We start from the raw sequence: 22,309 nt of genomic DNA, 5'->3' as shown, positions 1-22,309 counted from the left end.
GCTGCCGCGCTGGGGCGGGGCGCGCTTTGTTAGCGACGGGGCGAGCCCCCGCCCTCCGGGGCAGTGCTGGGAGAAGATCGGCCGAGTGCTCCTTCCGCGCTCCAAGGCTGAGGCAACCGCGGCATGAGGGGCGCGGCTGCCGGGCAGGTCCGCAGCTGCTGGGCGGGTCCGCAGCTGCCAGCCTCGGCAAGCGCGGGCGCCCCGACGGCCTCCCGCGAAACTCCGCGGCGGCTCCAGGCCTGTCCCGCGGGAGTGGTGCGGCGTGCCTCCGCCCGACGCTTGCCTAGGTGCCCGGCACCTCCTCCGCAGTCAGGGCCTCGGCGGTCTCTATGATGGGGGTAGGGATGGGTTTACTAAGGCGGCGAGGGGATGTTTTCACACAAAGAGCTGTCCCCGCAAGGCAGCTCGGCCGTGTGGCCCGGGCTCGCCGTCCGGCCGCGCCTGGCCAGACACTGCCTCGCATCTGGCCCTCCCCTCTGAGCGCTACCTTCCAGGTGCCAGACTGAAAACGATCTCCGCTCTCTTCGGTACGCATGCACTGTTAGCCGCTCAAACGCGACCCGGGGTACCCCAAAAAGCCGCATAGCCATTGCAGAGGAAGTGCACTTTATTCGCTAACCTGCCGTCGTGCGCTGCCAGGATCGGATTGCCTTTGCTCCTGCAGCGGAACACCTTGAAATTACTGCATGAGGTGTTGCTAGCCTTGGATCCCTTTAGTGTGTTATTTCTGCCTTCGCTTCGTAAGCCTGTTGAAGAAAACACATCCTGTACAGAAATCCTATATATGCGTATGCTCCACGTATATTTTATGAAGATGTATTTATGTGTAATTTGACATTTGGATACACTGAATACGGTTTTAGAATTGTCACAAGATAATGGCATGTAGAATTATCACAGTGAACAGTTAAGAAGCTTTCTCAGTATTTAAATTTGGCTGTGAGATGAGATACAGAAGATAATACGCTAGGATAGCACTTGAACTGCCTCCCCACGCCCCCCACCATATGTATGCAGCAGCACGTTGGCAGACTTGTCACAATGAAAACTGATGATCATCTGAAGGGCAGAGGGGAATCTTAATGCCATTCTCTCTTCTTTCTGAAAAGGAATACAAAGAAATATCCCAAAGACCATCCAGTGAGGGGTGCTACCTGCCTGCACAGCACTGACCGTCAGGGTTGAGCGAGAAATGGGGAACTTGGTTCTGGGCTCCTTCTGCAGCACTCAGCTCTTGGCATCTCATCTCAGGAAGCTTGATTTGCTAGTAAAACAAATCTTACCTTTTACTGACAAAGCTGTCACTTGTCACTTACTTGCCTTTGGAGGCACTGAGTAATAGAAAACATAATTACAGAAATTAAACCATTTCCCCGTATGTACAGTCAGATGAGTAGAGATGATAAATCAGATGGAGTGCACACAACCAAGATGACTGTAATTGTCTAAACCATGCTTTATGCATAACTTTGCTGAACATATACTTGGATAAGTCTGTCTAAAACTTGGTTTAATCTACAAAACACTAGGTAAACACATTTTTATGTTTGATTTCACAATGGTGTTACTGTGGCTTGCCTATCTTTTGTGCAATAGCTTTAAGTGTAGGTCCTCACCAAATCTGGTGGGGCTGGAGTTTAGAAATGAAGGGTAAAGTATCTCCCCAGTTACAGACCCGAAAGGAAAAGTAATTCTAAACTTAAAATTACTGTGTTTCTTGCTCTTTGCCTTTTACAAAGGAAGTAGAAAATTCCTATAGGAAAGAGATTTCAAAAACCAAGTGTCTGTGCTCAGGAAGAGCAATGGAAGAATAGGCAACAGTACTTGATGCATCTGCCTTGGAGGGTAATCATACTGCTCTTAAATACTTGCTTGGGATACATCATAGCATCCTGTCAGAGAAGGGCAGATGGAAGACCCTGTCCTCTAATTGTTCATAACTTTTTACTCAGGCATGGAAAGACATCTTTGAAATGGTCTCAGTTTGAACTCTCTAGTCATTGTAGCAAAGAAGGCAACTCCCATGAATAGTGAAGTTGTTGGGTGTGGGTTTTCAAGAGCTTGAAATTCATGATTAGTAGAGGAGAAGTTTTGCATTGCCCAGTGACAAGACAGGGCATGGCAGTATCTTCCTGGAACACTTCTGGAAAGAAAATAGTAATTGTGACTATTTTACAGATGTTGCAGGTAGCCACAGATAACATCAGCCAGGCTGCAGATTCTTAGTGTTGTTCCCAGGTGCTAACCTTGCATGAGATCTGCCAGTGCAGTCTAGTAGTTCTTGCAAAGCATCTTTGTGTTATTGTCATCATAAAAATGTGCCATAAAAGTGTGGGCTTTAGTCATTATAATAATTAAATTATTTACATTTTCTGTCTACATGATGTTGTAAAAAACTGCAAACCCACCCCCACCCAAAACCAGATCAACTCTGTTTAAAGCTTTACTTGTAGAAAGTTTTCACTCATTTCAATCCTTCCGGATTTCCAAAGGTTTGGGGTGACAATTCAGCAAAATTCTTGCATAATCTATAGAAGAACTGTTTACATCAGCATCATAGCTTCAGTTTCAGGTAGCTTAAACAAGAAAAATACTGACACAGGGTATAATCTGGCTTCAGGTAATTTAAATAATTGCAGGCTTGTGGGGCCTTGCCAGGTCTCGCACTGCAGACATTTAGATCACTGATGATGTAGAAAGGGTAAGACAGAACTGCCTTGACAAAAAGCTTCATATCAGCTTTTAGTCTTTCTACAAATCTCCATTAACAGATTAACAGTGACATAAAAGTGCCTAATCTCCATAAAGTTTGCATACCATTAACTGAAGACAGACACATCTTTGGAGAAAAAAAAAAATACAGGATCTTGTTTTTTGAGTTTGTCAACAAATGAGTTACAAAGAGGTAGAGCAACGTTGATTATCTGAAGTCAGTTTCTCAGTGGAATGCTTAACACTTTTCTACTGTTTTCTGGCCTTTCTTGAAATCCTAGTTACTAGCTTTTCTGATCAGAGGATGTTTTGTCTTGCATCCATCAGTATTACTTACAAATTCAGAAATTTAATGAAAAGCCTGGTGCTAATAATTCCATCTCCCAAAGAGTCTGTACTGAGTCCTTGACTCTGCACATCTTGTGTTGATTCCCTGCCCACAAAGACCAGTACTTCAGAGTGTAAAACAGACGAGGTAGCTGCTTTTCTTTCTTGCTAGGAAGGAAAGAAGCTAGTGTAACCACTACTGTATTTAACTCTTGGCTGTGGCTGTGAAAATAAAAAGTGTGTTTATTTTTACATCTGTGTATAAGCAAGTAAGTCTGAAAGTACACATGCATGTATCTGTATGTATACACAAACATTTCACATCCTTTTTCCCTAAATGGAACAGTTTGCTTTTAAAAGCAATTTGCTTATAAATGAACAAAGATGCTATGTGGGTTAAAAATACTGGCTTGCTTTCTGCCACCTAGACATGGAAGAAAATTTTTTTTTTAAATCAAAACAAAATAAGTAATTAATTAGAAAATGGAAATGCAGATGTATAAAGCTATGGTTGTCAAGATAAATTTTTATAGCCATAATTCTTCAAACTGCTTATTCAGCTCATTAAATTAGTAACAAGGCAGCAAAAAAGAGTTAACTTGCTATTCCAAAAGATACAAGTAGTTAAAGGGTTAGCCCTCATGAAGCTGTGTATTTATTAAACTATGGGAGAAAAGACATCTACACCTGACCAGTACAGCTGTATTTGAGAAACAAAGCTCTTTTTTCACATCACCTTTGTATGGTGACTGATCCAAGAGCTTAGGTGCTAAGGGTAACTGAGATGATTGTTTGGCAGCTGGTGCTACCAGATCTCTGCACAATTCTGATTCACAAAACTCTGTGCCAATTCAGACCCACAGTACAGTTGTATTCTGACAAATTAACCAGGGCACGATCTACATTTTCTGAAGTCTGGTGTTACTTGCGGAAGGATAGAGAAAGAAGTCAGTTCTAAAGCCCGTCTAGACAAAAGCTATTTTTAGATTAAAATTTTAAGCAGAGATTGCCACTGAAAAAAATGGCCTTACTGGGTGCAACTGGGCGTTGCTGTTCCAACATAGCTCCTGGCATGTGTCATCTTGTTCATGGTACTGCACAGGGAACAGAGTACGCTGGCTGCAAAATAACCAGTTTTGGGAGGAGGAGGGACAGCTAATAATGTTCATCCACAAGGGTTCTCAATTCAGTAGCAAAAGCCTTACTGTCAGATTTCTGTATCTTATCCCAGAAGCTGTCCTTTGAATAGCTCTGAAATTCATATTTCTTTTATCTGTATGTGCCCAACAACTCAGTTAACAATTACAGTGAGGTTACATCCCCTATAAGCAAGTCCTTGCTCATGCTCTGCAGCCTAGCAGGACAACACAAAACTCCTGAAAGCATGATTTGGGACTGGACAATACTGCCAATTTACAAATCTGAGAAAGACTTAATTTCTTTGGATACTGTTTCTGTTAAGATTGCACCACTAATAAATACAAGTTATTTTACCAGAAGCCATGTTCTTTATTAGCTGTCTTGATGAAGTTAAGTCTTCAACTTAAAAACCTTCCCATCTGTCATGGGTTGAGTTGAATCTGCTGCTGTTATTCATACCATGCACAGTCACACCAGCTTCAAAATGACAGTGCTGGCTGGAGCAAAGTATTATGGGGCTTGAAGTTCACATTGTAGCATGGGAGGCTTCCTGTTCCCATTGCTGCTTCTGGGTTCCAGGCGTTTGGGTGTTGGCTCTTTCCACAGGGATGGCAGCAAGACAAGTAGAAGTAGGGTAGCTGCTGGCTTTCTTTTATGCTGCTTTTCTCCTGCATTTTGCTGTGCTTCTGAAAATAAGCTAAGCTGAAGTAATCATGCACTGTATGATTAGATTAATTATTAGCAAAGGCAATTGTGCATTTATGTCATTTATTCAGTAAACTCTTCTCCTGTTATCCCAACGCCGAGTTGTTTTGTATTACTTCTCCCTCAACTCTGTGTTGGGGGAGCAGGCAGGTTAACCCATTACACCATCTGAAACCATTCCATTATGCAAAACAGCAAGTTTCTGTGGTTTTGGAACAATGGAAGCTAGCTGGAGTACTCTTCTGAAGAGAAGAGGGTGACACCATATTGTCCTCAAGAAGGAAACAAGAAGCCTAATTCTTCAATAGCCTTCCTCTGATAACATCAGAAAGTGAAGTTATGTGTCAGGAGAAAACAATGGTGAACAAAAGGAGAAATAAATAAGGTGCATATTTCCTACAATAGTATTTCCTGTATTTTCTATCTTGCTGAAATACCAGAAGAAACAAGATTTAAACATTAATGTGAACTTTTCATGGTCTTAAGTTTATATTTAGATGTAAGCAATAAAACAAAAAAAAGTACTTTTGATGCCATGCTTTTATTTAAATGAAAGGAAAAAACTACACTGTACCACATAAGTAGCAATGACAATATTTTACAGCACAGCATTTGAAAAAATATGGAAGCTATGCTCCATAGAAGTGGACAAGTAAACACACAATACACTGTACATTTTTCAACAGTGCCCATTAAATCATAATTAAATAGCTGAATTTGGCTTTAAACAGCCAAATAATAAAAACTAACAGTCATACTAACATAAAATAAAAAAAACAACAAAACAACAAAAAACAACAACAAAAAAAACCAACAAAAGAAAAATATTTCAGTAGCCATTATGACTGTTAGAATATGAAATTTTGCTCCAAAAACTAAGGTGAGAGTTTGGCAATTCAGTTGTAGCAACAATAATAATACCCCTGATGAAAGCACCAGTGTGTTCTGAAAAGGTCAGTGATAAATACTGGCCTTTATGGAAAGCTTCCTTTTCTTTATTGTGTTGTTTTTTTTTCTCCTTTTTTTGTTTTAAACATGATCCCAACCAAAGATCCACTGTACTTAGAAAATTTGCAGGCTTAAAAAGGAAAAGCATATCTAGCTTTACTTTTCCCTGTATTAAGTAAAACTTTACACTGCAAGCAATGAAATTTTCAACAGCATTATTCACATTCTACGTTCGGACATTGCACAAATCTGTAACCTGTTAACAAATCTAAATTTTGTAATACATTCAGATAGATTTAAAATGACTCAACTCCTGTCATGTATTTAAGCTCACTTTGACTTATGTGTTTGTGTCTTCATGGTGTTGCAAGTCTTCAGTTAAACCATAGTACAGATTTTAGAAATAAAAAGCCTCCCATGATAAAACTTCTTTTGAAGTTACTCACTCTGTGTGTGTCTGTTAATTCCAACATCCTGGTTTCTTGAATCATTGTGTATTATACACAGTTTCATATTGTTATTCAAGATGTTCCTACAACGGCATTTGTAGGAACTGTCTAACAGGCAGAATGTGCAAACCCTCTTCCCCCCCCTTTTAATATTATTTATATCCTATTTACACAGTATGTATACACTTGAAATATAAGAGTTACAGATCCTGGTGATATACATGCAAACAGTAGGAATCAGCTAACCACAAATAGTTTTGAGCCACATACATATTAAACATGTATTTTAAAGTGTTTTTTTTTTCTTCTTTTTTTTTTTTTTTTACAGTTTTAACAAATATACATAAATATAAGAACATAAATTACAGTAAAACTGACAGCATTTTTGAGAAAATGTTTATAATCCAGATGCATTGATGCCTAAGGCCTTATAATAATAATAATAAAAAACCCCAACCAACTGTTCTTAACTGCTTAATGACATCTCCTTCCTGTGCACCTTTTCTATAAATAAATGAGCACATCATAGTAGTGAGGCATAGTTTCTCTCAAAGCAGTTTAAGGAGAGAAATATGAACATTGTTTGAGTCTTCCAATGAAACAGAATGGACTATGTACTTACAGCACAATACTGTCTTATGTTAATGGAGTTGTCACAACACTGAAACAGAACAGAATCACAAATCATTCAAGTCTTTTCCTGAGAATGAGATTTCCCCCCCGCCCCCAACAAATCCTCTGGTGTATATTATCAAAATAGCCACAGATTTAGGGGAGGCTTCAAGTTTGTAGTGTTTTGTTTGGTTTTTTGTCTCTTTTTTTTTTTTTTTCAGAACAGTGCTATGTTAAAAGCAAATTATAAGATAAACAAACACTGAAACAGAATAGTGATCTGTCAAACACTGTTTTGAAATCAAATGCAGCCCTTTATAAATAATACTGAAATAAGTCTAGAGTTTTGTTCTTGTAAATGGCCATATTAAAAATTGAAATGTCATTTAGGCTTTTTTCCTGCCTTGTGTTTCAAATCGTCAAATATCACATGACATCATCTGTTGGGTTGTGTCAATAAAACTATTTACTAAGACACACTGAGAATTCTTATCAGATGTCTATTCCCTAGAAAACTGAAGATCTGAAGGCAGGAAGAACAGACAGTGGCCTGTCTTAGAAATCTTAAAATCAATGGGAATTAGATACCTGACTTCTGAAAGATCTGTGACTTAGTGAATTCTGTGATTCTTCTGAGTAACTTCAGTGTTCTGTCAGGCAAACTTCAGGGATCTAGTTCTTAATGTTTCACAAGTTCCTGTTCTTTCCTTGGAGAAGCATAACCTGACTGCGTGCTTGCTCTTCATCTGTAACTATGCAGAAAAATGCACATTTGCTTAAACTGTTTCAAAGATCTACCAGATCTTCTAACTTTACATTCTAATGATACTACAAACGTGCAAATGGGCAGTCATTACTTACTGAAACAGGAATAATTGCATCACCTAACTATACCCTGAGTTGTTAAATACTTTGTTTGAAGGAAACATCAAGCATTTCAAAAGGTTTTTTTTTTTTCTTTTTACTGTTTAGTCTATAAGCAAATCAGTACTATTCAACTGCAAAAGAATTATAAATACTCAGGGGAATGAATCTTCATTTTGTTACAGCAAACAATAAGGATATTGCATAACAGACCTATTCAGCTGTTCTTCAGTGACATAAAATTTGTTGTTTAGTTTCTGCTGTAAGTCAGTATGCAAAGTTCAATGGTACTGAGAATATTATTTCATTAGTGAAAGAAAAATATTTTGAGACAAGCACAAATACAAACATATAAGGCAACAGATGTAAAAAAAATGTAGTTTGAGTCACTAAAGAGGAACATTCAGTGCTTCAGTGTATCTAATCAAAATACAGAGCAAATATACTCTATATATTGTATTAGCACATACAAATCTCCACACAAACATTTCAGTAATCACTCATAATTATTCACCTAAGTGATAATCTTCTGCGCTCCTAAACACTTTTTACATTCCAGTTGGACATGATAACAGAACTTGGTGTCCAGTTTTAAGTTCTAAGAGTCTTGTTGGCAACTAGAAATCTATTTCCTATAGGCAGTAAAGATGAAGTGCAAGTTTATCATAATTGTCTGGAGCAAATTTTTCTTCCCCATCTACTATGCCTTGGTGGGTAAAAGTTTCTTGGGAGTTACTGGTCTCTTGGTTTGCCACAAGTGGCTGTGAATGGTAATCGCATCAACACTGGCAGACAAAGTTTTAGCAGGTATGTGACTAAATTGCTTCCTGTCAGAGTTGTATTTATACAGTCCCTCTATCATTTTCTTTGTGATAGATTTGGGACCTATTCCCGTTAGTTTATTGATTTCTTCAGTATCAGGGCAGTATGTATACAGAGATCTGAACTGGCAGCCTGAATCCCGGAACAAGATTAAGAAATTATTGGCATCGGATTTTTCCATTTCCTTTAAAAGAAAGAAAGAAAAAGATTCACAATATGAATTTTGCATTTCAATTGGAAAACATTCAAAATCACTGGACTGCCATTTTGAATTTGCTTTCTACTAGAAATTAAATAATGTCTTTCTTTATCCCCTAAAAGACTTTTATTTTTAATCACTAGAATTTGCTAAGCTTCACCTATCTGAATGGAGTCAACAAAACTTCTACAGACATACACCTTGAAAATATACAGGACATACACTGTATCCCAGAGTTAAGCAAGACCTTCTTATAGCTGTTCTTTGGTGTAATCTCTGGGGGTTATTATGCTGTCTTGAGTTCTAACTTTTTACTTCCAAAAAGTAGTTGGAAACACAAAGAAGGCAGGATCTAAATGGGAATGCAGAAGACTTATGGAAATAATAAGGGGCAAGAAATAATGTTGTGAAATGTATTCCAGAAAAGGAATTAGATCCATACTCCAAGTACTTGTGTTCTTTGATCTATTTATTCTGACATATTCATCACACTAGATAAAAGGAACAATTCCATTACTCTCTGCCTTTAGACTCTGAGTTACTCCTTTTGCATGGAAACACACTGGTTCCTCAGTTCTCACCCATACCCTGTTTGTTCAGCAAGGTTTATACTAGCACAGGAGAAAGTCCTGAATTTGCCCTACTGCTGGGCAGCTGGAGAAAAGGCCAGGAGGAATGTATTTCAGTTTTCTGTTCATGAGGGAACTGTGCTTTAGCTCTAAAGGTCCCAAGTCTGAGAGTCTGTACGTATGAGATGGGTATTTTTCATGTTATGGAAAACAAATTGTGGATGTAGTCTACCTGGACATCTGCAAGGCCTTTGATACCATCCCCCATCGCAAACTCCTGGCCAAGCTGTCAGCCCATGGCTTGGGCAGCACCACTCTGTGCTGGGTTAGGAACTGGCTGGAGGGCCGAGCCCAGAGAGTGGCGGTGAATGGTGCCACATCCAGCTGGCAGCCAGTCACTAGTGGTGTTCCCCAGGGATCAGTGCTGGGTCCCATGCTCTTTAATATCTTTATTGATGATCTGGATGAGGGCATTGAGTCCATCACCAGTAAATTTGCAGATGACACCAAGCTGGGGGCAGGAGTTGATCTGTTAGAGGGTAGGAGAGCTCTGTAGAGGGACACTGACAAGCTGGACAGATGGGCAGAGTCCAACGGCATGAGATTTAACACATCCAAGTGCTGGGTCACATTGGCCACAACAACCCCATGCACTGCTACAGGCTGGGGTCAGAGTGGCTGGAGAGTGGCCAGGCAGAAAGGGACCTGGGGGTGCTGGCTGACAGCTGGCCAAACATGAGCCATCAGTGTGCCCAGGTGGCCAAGAAGGTCAATGGCATCCTGGCCTGTATCAGGAACACTGTAGCCAGCAGGAGCAGGGAGGTCATTCTGCCCCTATACACTGCACTGGTCAGGCCACACCTTGAGTACTGTGTCCGGTTCTGGGCCACTCAGTTTAGGAAAGATGTTGACTTGCTGGAACATATCCAGAGGAGGGCAACAAAGCTGGTGAGGGGTTTGGAGCACAAGCCCTATGAGGAGAGGTGGAGGGAGCTGGGGTTGCTTAGCCTGGAGAAGAGGAGGCTCAGGGGAGACCTTATTGGTGTCTACAACTACCTCAAGGGAGGTTGTAGCCAGGTAGGGGTTGGTCTCTTCTCCCAGGCAGCCAGAACCAGAACAGGAGGACAGAGTCTCAAGCTGCACTAGGGGAGGTTTAGGCTGGATGTTAGGAAGAAGTTCTACATAGAGAGAGTGATTGGCCATTGAAATGGGCTGCCCAGGGAAGTGGTGGAGCTGTCATCACTGGAGGCGTTAAGGAAGAGACTGGATGGGGTGCTTGATGCCATGGTTTATTTGATTAATGTTGGATGATAGGTTGGACTCAATCTCAGAGGTCTTTTCCAACCTGGTTAATTCTGTATTCTGTAATTTGTGGGCACATTATAAAATTCTACGTATTGAAAGTTCCCACATTAAACAGGCAGTAACTATTAATTAACATATCAATTAATTCAGGTTCCTGCGCTGCACGTACAACGGGACAATTATTGCTTCTATAGTACTAGAAAACTTACAGTACAAGAGAACCTGTCTGTCTACATAGGAAGCAAGTCACAGAAGCCTCTCAGACCTTTCCCTAAGAGCTGTCATAACATCAGAAGATTCCTCTCTATATTTGCATTTCTATTTGAGTGTCTGACTGGTTTGACTTAGGTGTTTATGCTTGTAGGGAAGAAATACCCTTACCTCCAGTATTTTTTTCTTTTGACCTTCATTTACTTTTCCAGCCAAGCAGCAATGTGCTAGTGCATTCTGAATGATATACTTATTGGATTTAGCACTGGGTTCTTTGAAGAGCTTTGGTCCTATGGAAGAGGAATGAAAAAAATCAGTTAAGTTAATCAATAGGCTAAAGTTTAAATGCCATGAAGAGCTTCTGGTATGGGTCTTCCACATGCATAAAAATACAAATCCTGGAGTAAAATACGAATTAGACACCACAAATTTTACAAACATCTGAAAAGTCATTCTGTCAGCTACTACTGAATTTGCTTACAGATGTGTCCGTCTTTCTTAAACCATTATTATTGGCAGTCTTGGTGAGTATATTGCCTCTCAGGAGACCTTTTCTATGAACACCAAAATGTTTAGCATTTTCTAACAATTTAGTCACGCAGAACGGAGTAAATTACTTCTTTCTCTTCATTTATCTACACTTGTCATTTCAAGGGTGACAGATATATAACACTGAAGATGATGCAGTGCTTCAAGTAACTGGAACTCTGGAATTGCATTACTCAAAGCCAGAACTAAAATATCTGGCCTGATACTTATCAGGTTATTCTGTCTGTAAGAAGATTTGATTCATCTGGTTGAAGGAGAAATATCCTGTAGGAGAAGGGTTGTTTTTGGATGGCTTTGGAACAGCTTTGTTTGCTCTCTGACTTAGAAAAGAATGTAAACATCTTCTAACTGAAGGGAGAAACTTGGCAGAATTTGGTTGGATGTTTTAGAATACTGTTATTTTAACCTATTGAATGCCATAATCACACGCACACCAGTAGAAAATAACCAATTAAGATGTGACACATGTGCCTTCTGACAGAATATATAACTTTGCTGTGTAACGTAATAAACGTCTTCGCCTGCCAACATCTTGGCCTGGAAGTTGTGTTTGTAGTGACTCTAGGGTGATCGAACACCGAAACTTTATTGCAACCATATACTGGTTTAGTTTCTGAAATACTGGCATACTTTTTTCAAGACCTAATGCTACTTTACTCTTTACCAAAGTAAAGAGCAAAGTTGAGCAAAACTGGAGCTTTTATAGTCCTGATGATGCAAGGCCTTTGTAGTATCACATGCTGTATTATCTGGAGAAGAGAGATGAAGACATCAGGAGAAAAACAGATGAAGATACTCAGACTATAAAGATTTAATAAACAACAATGTATCTGTTTCAGAACAAAGGGTGCAGAATATTTTAATTCTTATTGCTAAGCAGATTTCCTGATAGAATTTGGGTTTTGCTTTTTGTAACTATTTCAGGTATAAATTTCAACTCTTCTTGCCGTGCTAGAGAGACTACTCAAGTGCACAATGACTTGTGAGCCCATTTGTTGTTATGAGTCCAACTGCAGTCTACTCTGGTTATCACCAATGCTATTGCATCAGTACCTTAATTTTGGATTTAAGACTTTAACCTTGTATTATCACTATCTATTTTAAAGAAGGTGAAAATAACATTTTTAGGAACACGTCCTCAACCAATTTTCAGGAAACAAAAATAAGTGAAAACCTTTCATGCACAGAACTACTATTAGCCAGGTATTTTTCTGAGTATTGTTGTCACTGACCTGTGTATTCTGTAGCAGAGGCAACTGAAGAAGTTGTAGATGCATTTTCCCAGTCCTTTTCTCCATTACGACTACCACAGCGACTTGGAGATAAGAATCCTTCCACAGACTCAGATCTGAACATTTAAAACAAACAACCAACCAAAAAAAACTTAAAATGTTTAGCAGAGAGGCTTTCTAATATGAAAGGCAAACTGTATTGAGGTAGAGCACAACTATTTGAACTGTAAATTATAACCCTAAATGCACAATATTTACAGAAACTATTTCTTGTTAAGTGAGTTCACGTTCTGCACAAAATACTTTAAGCAATGGAAGAAGTTGGTGAGATAAGTAGGGTTCCACCTGAGGGACAGAAACCTACAGATATTCTAGGTTGTGGATTATTGTCAATGAGTAGGAATTTGGGTTACTTTTACATTGGTACTAGCGAGACAAGGTTATCTCAGCACCAGTTCTTGAAAGAAAGATGAATGTGAAGTTTTAATTAATTTGCGTTTATTACAACAGTTGGCAATGAGAACTGCTATATTTAAGACAACAAAAACATTTCCTTTCTCATTTTTGTTTTCATAAGCAGTAACTTCCAGTGCTGTAATTCCTCAGGCTGGGTCTGCACTCATATGTGAATAGTTTTGCACATAAAGATCTAAGCAAGACTTATGTTTTCTTAAAGTACTGCAAGGTATTTAAAGTTCTCTTCTGATTGTGGCTGATGCAAAATGAGTCAAATTCTCATCTGAGTATGAATACTAGCAAAGAATAAGGAAAGAAAGTGGTATTGTAATACCCTTTATCTGCACACAAGTAAAATCAGTAATAAAAACAAACCATTTATAATACATCCTATACATTTTGTGATTAGCACCTGCACAAAGGAGACCACAGCAGTGTTACTGGGATCAACAAAAACTAATTCTGATGTGAGAAAAGGTCAAAGTATGGTTCTGGGAAGATACTGAAAAAAATCTTTTCACCAATGTTACTTTAAGCAATTTGTACTGAATTTTATCATATTTCTGAAGTCTTAACCCCCTAAATCAAATCCAAAGCCTTTACAAGCATAGTAAAGGACTGTACAACTAAAACCACATAGGTAGGGGTAATCTCCTGTGAAGTCTGTGCAAATGAGCAACATCAAGCCTTTTCTAATAGCTAATACAGCTGGAAAAAAACTAAAATCTCCTTCTCAATTAAAACTGGTAATTTTTAAGACAGGATAATAAGTGTTAGGGATACTCGGATCATTTTATTGAAGCTTCTTATGGAATAACCAGAAAGCCAGGTCTCAAGACTTAAACGAAATTGAGAAGTCAATTGAAACCAGCTGGAGGCATGTCAGAGTTGATCTGTGATGTACAGTGGCCATGAAAACATGACATGTGACAAAATAGCACACAGTACTCCTTATCAAACTGCTTTTCCTAGTTCACCTTTCTTCCATCCAAAAAATGGTGTTTCTCTGAATGTAATTATGTAGTTACACTGAAAAATTTTCCTCTGAATTAGAACATAGATTTTCTAGGTGAGATTAATAATTTTCTGCTATCTTTCTCTGTTTTATTTCATTTGTGTGACTTTTAATGCTGAAGTCCTAGTGAAAATGTAATATTTTCATGTACAACTAAAACAAGAAAAAAAGAAAAAAGGCATAACCCCAAACTAGCCAACCAACCAAAAAACCCAAGCCAAACAAAAATACCAACCCCCAAAAAAATAGGGGGACAATAAAAAGCTTCTATGAAAAAACAAAACAAAAAAGGGAAAAGCTATGTAGCTGCATGTAGCATACAGGCTTAAAAAGTGGATCCACAAATTGAGACTGAAATCCAAGCAGGTGAATTAAAGAATCTGTGTGAACAGCATTTTGTTTGGACCTCATTTAGAGTTGCCCAACTGGCTTACTTGGTAAATTTGTGAAACAAATACTCATGGCTTGGTTCCCTAATGCCTGACAGTAGAAACACTCAAAGTCTCAGATCAGGAGAACATACCTGTTCTTGGAGTATACAACATATACAGGACCTCTGTAAAATTCATGCTAATTTCACATATCTGATAATCAAATGTAATTAAATGAAATGGTGATTTTAGCTTTACCTTGGTGTTCTCTTGCCTGACTGCACACTCTCATTGTCCCCTGTATTCAGCGATGCCAATGAAAGACTAGATACTGAAAAAACACGATAAAGCTGTGAACCTGGATAAAAACAAAGTTAAAGCAAATAAACCTGTGCAAGTGGTAGAGTCTGTTCATTAGACTCAACACCAGCATTAGAAATTCAGAAAGAACTTTCAATATACGAAACTCTTAGACCCATACATGATATGCCTGCATGCATATGTGGTGCACTTCATCTAAACATTTGCTGACCCCCAGCCACTTGCAGCCACCTGGAATGGTCTCAGGCTAAGCATTAATGTGAAGCATGGACATGGGAATATTTGCACTATGCAAATCAAAGGTTACAATCAAAGCTAATAAGTCCTCATGAATGAGAGCTTAGGAGCCTTAATTTAAAGATTGGGGTGGTGTTAAGGGAGTACTTTAAATTACACTGGAAGATAGAAGGAAGCAGCTAGAGAAAATGCAGGAGAACAGCAAAGCTATATAATGCTGTAACAAAAAGGATCACTGAACAGTCTGGCTCCTTTTTTTGAGTTGTAAATCTTCCAATCATTTCAGCAGTTATGTGACATCTGTAAGAATGTTAAATTGTTCCACATGATTAGTGTTGCTACATTCTTAACTGTACTTGCACTAGGTAAGCGAAATAGAAAACACACCATGAAGTATAGAAGTAACTTTATAATTTTGCCTGTGTTAGGCAGGAATTTAAGTATTCTTACCTTATAATCACCATTTTATTTAATGATTTCTTACAACCCAACTTTTATTCATTCTTAGCTCTACAGGTGCAAGAAGAGATTAATGAAGAATACATGGGTGTGTATGAAACTAGCAACACATGTCAGTGCTTCCACTGGGTTTTCCCACAATTAACCTTTTTGTTTGTTTATATATGCATGCATGCATAGCAGGTAAAGTGACATTCATCTTTCTCATTTCTGTTGGAAAATTTTGCTTTCCAGTTTGGTCACGTGCAGCTTCAATTTAGCACAAGACACTAATGAATGCACTTACTTGTTAGTACCAAAAAAATCAAGCTGGTGTTTTAGCATGAACAGACTCTTTTTCCACATAAACATTTGTTACCTGGGGGACCTTTGATTGGTGTCTTAGGTGATTCAATATGATCTCTATGAATAGATTTTGGACGTGGCTTTTTTTTGATCGATAGGGAACGTGGCTTGATGACAGTATCCATATCTTCCATAAGCTTTAGTTGTTTCCTTCTCATATATTCCTGCTTAATAAACTCTCTCCGTGCTCGTTCGTCCTCCTTCTTCTGACGTTCTTCTTCAGTTTTTCGTCTAAAAAATAGATTTCAGATTTCCACATTATCCAATAAATTCAATAGAAACAGTTTTAATTATCACAGTGAGGTCAATACAGTCACCAGACTTTTTAACTTCACAGCTCTCAGATATCAATAGGAGTAACTTGGTTTTTTTAAACACTTTCACATGGCTTAAATTGTGATGTAACTGTAACTGAGTAAGCATTGTGAATTTGTGCGGAAAGAAGCCCAAAGTGATACACTCTCCCTCAGACTATAAAGTGCAGGACAGAGTAGTGCTCTGAGGAGCTTCACTCAGGCCAGCAGTGCTCATCTGTCTGAGCTACAGACTGATGTCACCTGCTGAGTTTGCAGGACTGTCTGGCACATGTCTTCAGCAGGGCTCCTCAGCACATCTGGCTCCAGAATTACATACCTTTGACACTGAGTTGGATTTTTTTTTTTTAACTTGAAAGTTATGCTTTTACCTAAATCAGACATTTTTAAGTTTGGATCATGACACACAGTTTTACCTTGTCTCTTCCTTCTTATGTTCTAGTTCTGCTTCCAGCTGCTGCTTTCGAAGCAGAGTCTCTCTTTCCCTTCTCAAACGCTTCTCCAATAACGCTGCTCGTTTCATTGCCATATCATTTTCTGCCTTTTGATCATCCTAGCAGCAGCAATATTTGAAGGAAAAGAACCCAAAACTATTAAGATCTGAATTCAGCAACTGATTTTACCAAGCCATTAGACAATACTGTACGTTGCACTGCAACATCCTAACTTGCTTTGCAGTGTTTCAAATATTGTATTTTTTTTTCTTAAGACTACTATGCACTTTATAAAATTTTTTTTTCCCTCTTAAGTCAAATATGAAGTTCAACATTCATGTAAGAAAACTTGCTAAATGAAATACTTTAGAGTTAAATCCCACATTGCCTAAACTTATCTATTCCGCTTCGAAAGATTATATGGTATAGAGATGAAGGTAATAGATCACAAAAACAGTAACTACACAGCATACAGAAGTAACTTCTGATCCAGCCAGGTGCTAGAACTGAGGAATGCTTCTGAACAAGCAAGGTGCATCTCAGATAAGTGATACAAAATAGTAATTCAAAATCTTGATGGCTTTCAGCTCCTAGACCACTCTCTTACAACCTGCATTATAGTTATGACTGCCTGGAGAGAACTCTTTAATAAGACAGGGAGTGCTCCCAAATATGAGCTTCAAAAGGGAGTCTCAGAAGACTATACTACTTTAGCCAGCTAAGAGAAGATAGAAGGCTCAAAATGCAAGAGACAATATTAAATAACATTTAAAAATCTAGCACTTACCAAAACAAACAAACAACCCCTCCAGCCCCCATGCCCTCCCCCCCCAAAAAACAACCAAACCAACCAACACACAACACACCCAACAAAAACAGAAAGACACACACACAAATTAAGTTAGATTGGGGTTGGGATGGGAAAATGAGGGTGAGATATGAACATGTTTAATTAAGGTCACCAAAGCTTATGTTAAAAATAAAGCTACATTCAGCATGTAACTTCCTCAGCAAAAACTCCAGGCACTCTTCCACAACTATAAATGGTAAGGGATACTCTGACATGTTCAGAAATACAGTATAGTAGAATTATCACCACTCTTACAATGCCAAATTAAACAAGTGCAAAAGATATTCTTGCACAAAGTTGCAGAACCATCTGCTTTGGCTTCCACAACGTCATCACTGAAATCCATATCTGAATGAAGAAGTTCCCTTTCAAAAGAAGCTTAAGAGTAAACACACATCCACTAGTTTTCTTACCTTAAAAAAGAACCCACAACACACTTTCTGGTCATCCTCAAATTGTTCTCTATCACTCTCACCTTCGTATTTCTCAACAGATACCTCACATTTTTCTGGTGGCTTCAAATCTGACAAGGAAACTTCAATTAAGTTAGCTGTTTTGGGAGCTGGTGTTGGTAAAATCGGTTGGCTTAGCTGATCTTCATTTGGGGTGAGGCAGACAGTTTCTGTGATAGGCTGCGATAATACTTCAGAAACATTTGATTCAATAGGTTTAATCTCCTTTTCCTCAAGCTTCTGTTCACACTGTTTCTGTGCTTTTAGTCCTTCTTCTTTTGCTACCTCTTCTGTAGGCTTGACTTCCTTCACAAGATTTCCCTTTAACGGAGGTTCACCTATATGTTCACCATCGTCTCCAAAGCAAACAAATGATCTAGTCTGAATGGGAACCTGACTTGGAGAAAATCTCCTCAAACGGGGAAGACTATCCACAGACCGTGGGGCAGTCAAGGTACGGTTTAGAGGTGTGATTTTCAGTTCATTTGGCCTAGGAGTCCTTTGCATTTTAATATGAAAAGAGGCACTCTTCCTGTTGGAAGACTGTGGAGATTGATGCGTAGAGCGAGGAGAGTCCTGTGAGAAAGGTGCAACAGGAGATGGAGCTCCTGCTTGCCTTGATGAAGATTTAAAGTCCCGAATCTGCTTCTGAGGAGAAGGCTGAGGAGGAGAAATAACCCAAGCCTGTTGCTCTCTCATCTGCATCAACATCTCCTGTTGAAGGGATAGACGCTGCATTTCTTGTTGTAGGAAGTGTAAGGAAGAGTTTAGTTTTTCAATAGATTTTGTATACTCTAAGATATCTCCTTCATTAAGATTTTCTTCTGTGGGACTTGCTAAATTCCACTGCTTTTCAGCATCAGTAGAAGTAGCAGGAGATTTTAACCATTTGCTCTGAGAGTTTTCAGGGGTTTCTTTTATTGATTCTGAAGTCTTAGTAATCTGCTCATCTGCTTTTTGAGTTTCTTTCTCTTTCAACCTATTACTGTCAGTGAACACTTTCTCATCTTCAGCTCCTGCTGCTTCTTCTCGGAGAGGTGATACTCCATCACCTTTCTTTTTCACAACATTAAGAAACGCCGTTCTTCCCATCTTCTGCCGCTGCTTTGTGAATGCAGCTTCAACTTTCTTCTTCTGTGCTTCGATGGCTCGCCTCTTCTCCTCTAGCTTCATTCTAAGATGTACCATTTCAGAGGCCAGTAACTGTGTAGTGTCTCTTCCTTGAGGCACAGGTGCCTCCTCTGGAATATGAGTCCAAGCAACCACATGAGGGATGTTCAGCTCGGAACCTTCTGGTGTGGTTTTCTGAGAACTGCTTCCACTGCTTCTGCTATCTGTGTGATTCAACTTCCTGAATTTCTGCTCTGCAAAGCTAGTCATTTTAACCCCTGAACTTGAAGAAGCACTGCTGCCTGCCTGTGATTTAGTACTTACTGAGCTGGGACAGGGACTTAATTGGTCTCTGTGATTGCTAGCTCGCATGTCATAATCCTGCAGAAATTTAGATGGTTCTTCCATGTCAGAGTCCATGCTTACAGTATAATCTCTCAAAGAAGAATCCTCATCCATTGTCTCTGGAATATCTTCTGAAGGGACATGTATTCCAGTATCTACTTCTGTATTGTCAGTCACAGGACTTAGAGCACCTTTTGTGTCAGTAATTATATCAGGGGTAGACTGATTTGGTTTAATGTTTGAATTCAAGATGCTCATCTCCTGATTGTGAAGAAAGAACCCATTTGTAATTTGGTCTGGTTGGATAACTCTGGGAGATTTTTCAGTGTCATGAATTATCTGCAAGGCCTCTTCAATGGTTGGTGTCTCAATCTGATTGCCAAAATCATCCAGAACTGCCCTGTTTTGCAGAGCTCCATTTGGAAATCTGTAGCGGCTGCTCTCATTGGCATTTTTTTGATTTGCATTAACAGACTGATTGGCCTTCGTGTCTTTATGATCTATCATGTCCTTCTCCTCTTCAATATCTTGATTTTCCTCTTCTCTATTTACAGATTTGAAGGACAGATTTTTCCTTATATGTTTTGGCATGCGGTTCATGTTCAATGTAAGGCCTTCATTGCTCACAGATCTAGTAATTCCTCTGTTTGGAGTGGATACTGGAATGCTTTTTTCTTTGTCAAAAGAAATGTCAAATGAAACTCCATGTACTGATGACCTAAGGGAGATTAGAAAAAAAAAAGGAAATAACTCAGCAACTCATGATTGGTAATAGTGAAAGAGTCACATTCTGGTTTAAGATGGTAGTATTAAGGGCACTGTGAGGTGTACTGTATTTTTACTAGCTTAAAATACAAGATAATATAATAAATATAAACAGATGCTTGTATGTTTATTTATGTCTATGTATAAAATAAAATTAAAGATTAAATAATAAATAAATAATAATTAAATAATAAATATTAAAATAAAAAATGTAGAAAATAGAATATAAAACCATCTTCTCCAAAGATATCCAATGCTTTTTATTACTCTGCAATACATTCTGGGTATTTTATTGCTGAAGTTTGTTTCCTATTAGAGTTTTTAATCCATGACACACCTTTTTGACTTTTCAAAGTCACAGCATCACAGAATGTAAAGTGTTGGAAGGGACCTCTGGAGATCACAGAGCCCAACATCCCTGCCAAAGCAGGATCACCTAGGGCAGGCTATACAGGAACTCATCCAGGCAGGTTATGGAAGTCTCCAGAGAAGGAGACTCCACAACCACTCTGGGCAGCCTGTTCCAATGCTCTGTCACCCTCACCCACAAGAACTCTCATGACAGGATTTTGAAAATCCAAACTGCAGTGGAACATTTATTGCTATTTATGACCTATAAATGGTTATTTTTTTAACCAACTCATACTGTAAGGTACTTACCTTTTTTCTTTGGGCCACGTCCCTACATACCCATCTACGTAAGACATTGATGAGGACCTTTTGATGACTCCTAAATGAAATTAAAACACAACCTTAAGTAACTGCTCTGAAAAAAATATTTTACCATCACCTTCTGTTGCTTTTACAAATTAGTTTGCTTCACTGATGAGAAGACTGCAATGGCAAAAAAAAGTGCATTTTATATTGAGAACACAAGCAGAGTAATTGAGTCAATTTCATCCTAAGTATATATTTTGCTCTCATCACTCAAATAATACACTACAAATGCTTGTTGTAAGCCATATTCCCAATAATCAAAACAAATAAAATTTTTAAAAACCCACAGTGTAAGAGATACAAAAGCAAACCTCCCACTTGTACGTTTTATAAATTACAGAACTCACATGAGTCTTATGTAAAGCACTCTCAGTAATTTCTGCATAAATAATGTTCAATAAATATAAGCAAGACAGCCATTTACTCAGGAGGCAACACCTTGTCTCATTGCCTCTTCCACCCATTTGTAAACTGTTACCTGGAACAGATGAATAAGGCTGCTGGGGTGCATGTAGTTGGTGAGATGGAGTATACGTTGGACTTTCCAATCTATAAAGCAAGAGACATCAATTTATCAGGAATATATCAAAAGCCACATTACAACAGGACAACCAGTCTTCATGTTCTGGACTGATTCAAAACCAATTTGTTTTTTGTGATGGGGAGGAAAGGGACATATAACTCTCTTCCAGAATTAAGAATTTATTAACTACACAGCAACCACTTATTACCTTTAACTGGATCTAATGCTGATAAACCAAAGAGTTAGGAAGGAATTCCTCCTATACAAATGGCTGCAGAGTGTAATTAGTTTTCTTAACATATTTATTTCCCGATTTATTTAAAGTGAATGTTATTATTAGAAGGTTCTCATTCTTACGACTGATTTTAGCAAAAGCCCCAAACATACATGAACAAAATGAGGCAGTTGCTACTAGCCTCAAAACTGAGTAGCTGCAGCTAACACCGCATACTTTTCCTGCACCTCACTTTTCAGTCACTTAGTCTGAAACTTCGCTTTGTGTCTGGACTGCAACATGTACCAGAAATGGATAAAGAAGGTTCTGTGAAAGACGTTAATTTATAAATACAAAAGTTCTATCTACTACTAAAAAACTAATTACAAATGTTTCCTCTGTTCTTTTTAAAACAGCTACCTTTTTTAGTACATAGAGATGGTTGGCGATAGACTAGCTGTGTTAATCCAGCATAGGATTAAGGTAATCTAATGTTCTGATCAAGGTGCTTTTTCAGGACCAGCACAAAGACATGTGCATTTGTATGTAAAACACTTCTAAAGAAGTAAAACTTCAAAACCTGTCTGGATGAAATCCTTTCATGTTTTAAATTTTGCTCAAATGAGTTGAACAGCACACTCCCAAATTTCCTTTTTAATCAGAAATGTTCAAACTACGAGTTTAGTGCTTTTCCAGTTTATATGCAACAAGCCGTAGAAAGGTTTCTAAATAGTATTT

The 22,309-nt window shown here is 38.6% G+C and overlaps 1 protein-coding gene across 4 annotated transcripts in view; it reads right to left on the bottom strand.

Moving 5' to 3' along the window:
• Nucleotides 1-5,406: 5,406 nt before the first annotated feature.
• The window catches only part of CAMSAP2 (calmodulin regulated spectrin associated protein family member 2), a 77,224-nt gene continuing 60,321 nt past the window's right edge, over nucleotides 5,407-22,309 (bottom strand). For 2 of the 4 annotated variants that reach the window (XM_068140928.1, XM_068140930.1), the window contains 9 exons: nucleotides 21,313-21,383; nucleotides 20,778-20,847; nucleotides 17,859-20,070; nucleotides 16,578-16,714; nucleotides 15,861-16,078; nucleotides 14,744-14,843; nucleotides 12,644-12,759; nucleotides 11,034-11,152; nucleotides 5,407-8,763 (listed from right to left, as the gene is read on the bottom strand). In XM_068140928.1, the coding sequence (XP_067997029.1) occupies nucleotides 8,458-8,763; nucleotides 11,034-11,152; nucleotides 12,644-12,759; nucleotides 14,744-14,843; nucleotides 15,861-16,078; nucleotides 16,578-16,714; nucleotides 17,859-20,070; nucleotides 20,778-20,847; nucleotides 21,313-21,383 (3,349 nt within the window). In that variant the 3' untranslated portion in view covers nucleotides 5,407-8,457. The remainder of the gene's footprint in view (nucleotides 8,764-11,033; nucleotides 11,153-12,643; nucleotides 12,760-14,743; nucleotides 14,844-15,860; nucleotides 16,079-16,577; nucleotides 16,715-17,858; nucleotides 20,071-20,777; nucleotides 20,848-21,312; nucleotides 21,384-22,309) is intronic. The other 2 variants (XM_068140929.1, XM_068140931.1) reach the window with 1 other exon arrangement.

This window comes from Melanerpes formicivorus, unplaced genomic scaffold, assembly GCF_026170545.1.
Source record: "Melanerpes formicivorus ecotype bairdi unplaced genomic scaffold, bMelFor1.0.p_v2 SCAF_7, whole genome shotgun sequence".
NCBI lineage: Eukaryota > Metazoa > Chordata > Aves > Piciformes > Picidae > Melanerpes > Melanerpes formicivorus.
The sequence above is the reverse complement of the archived record's forward strand: the minus strand, read 5'-3'. Positions and strand labels throughout refer to the sequence as shown.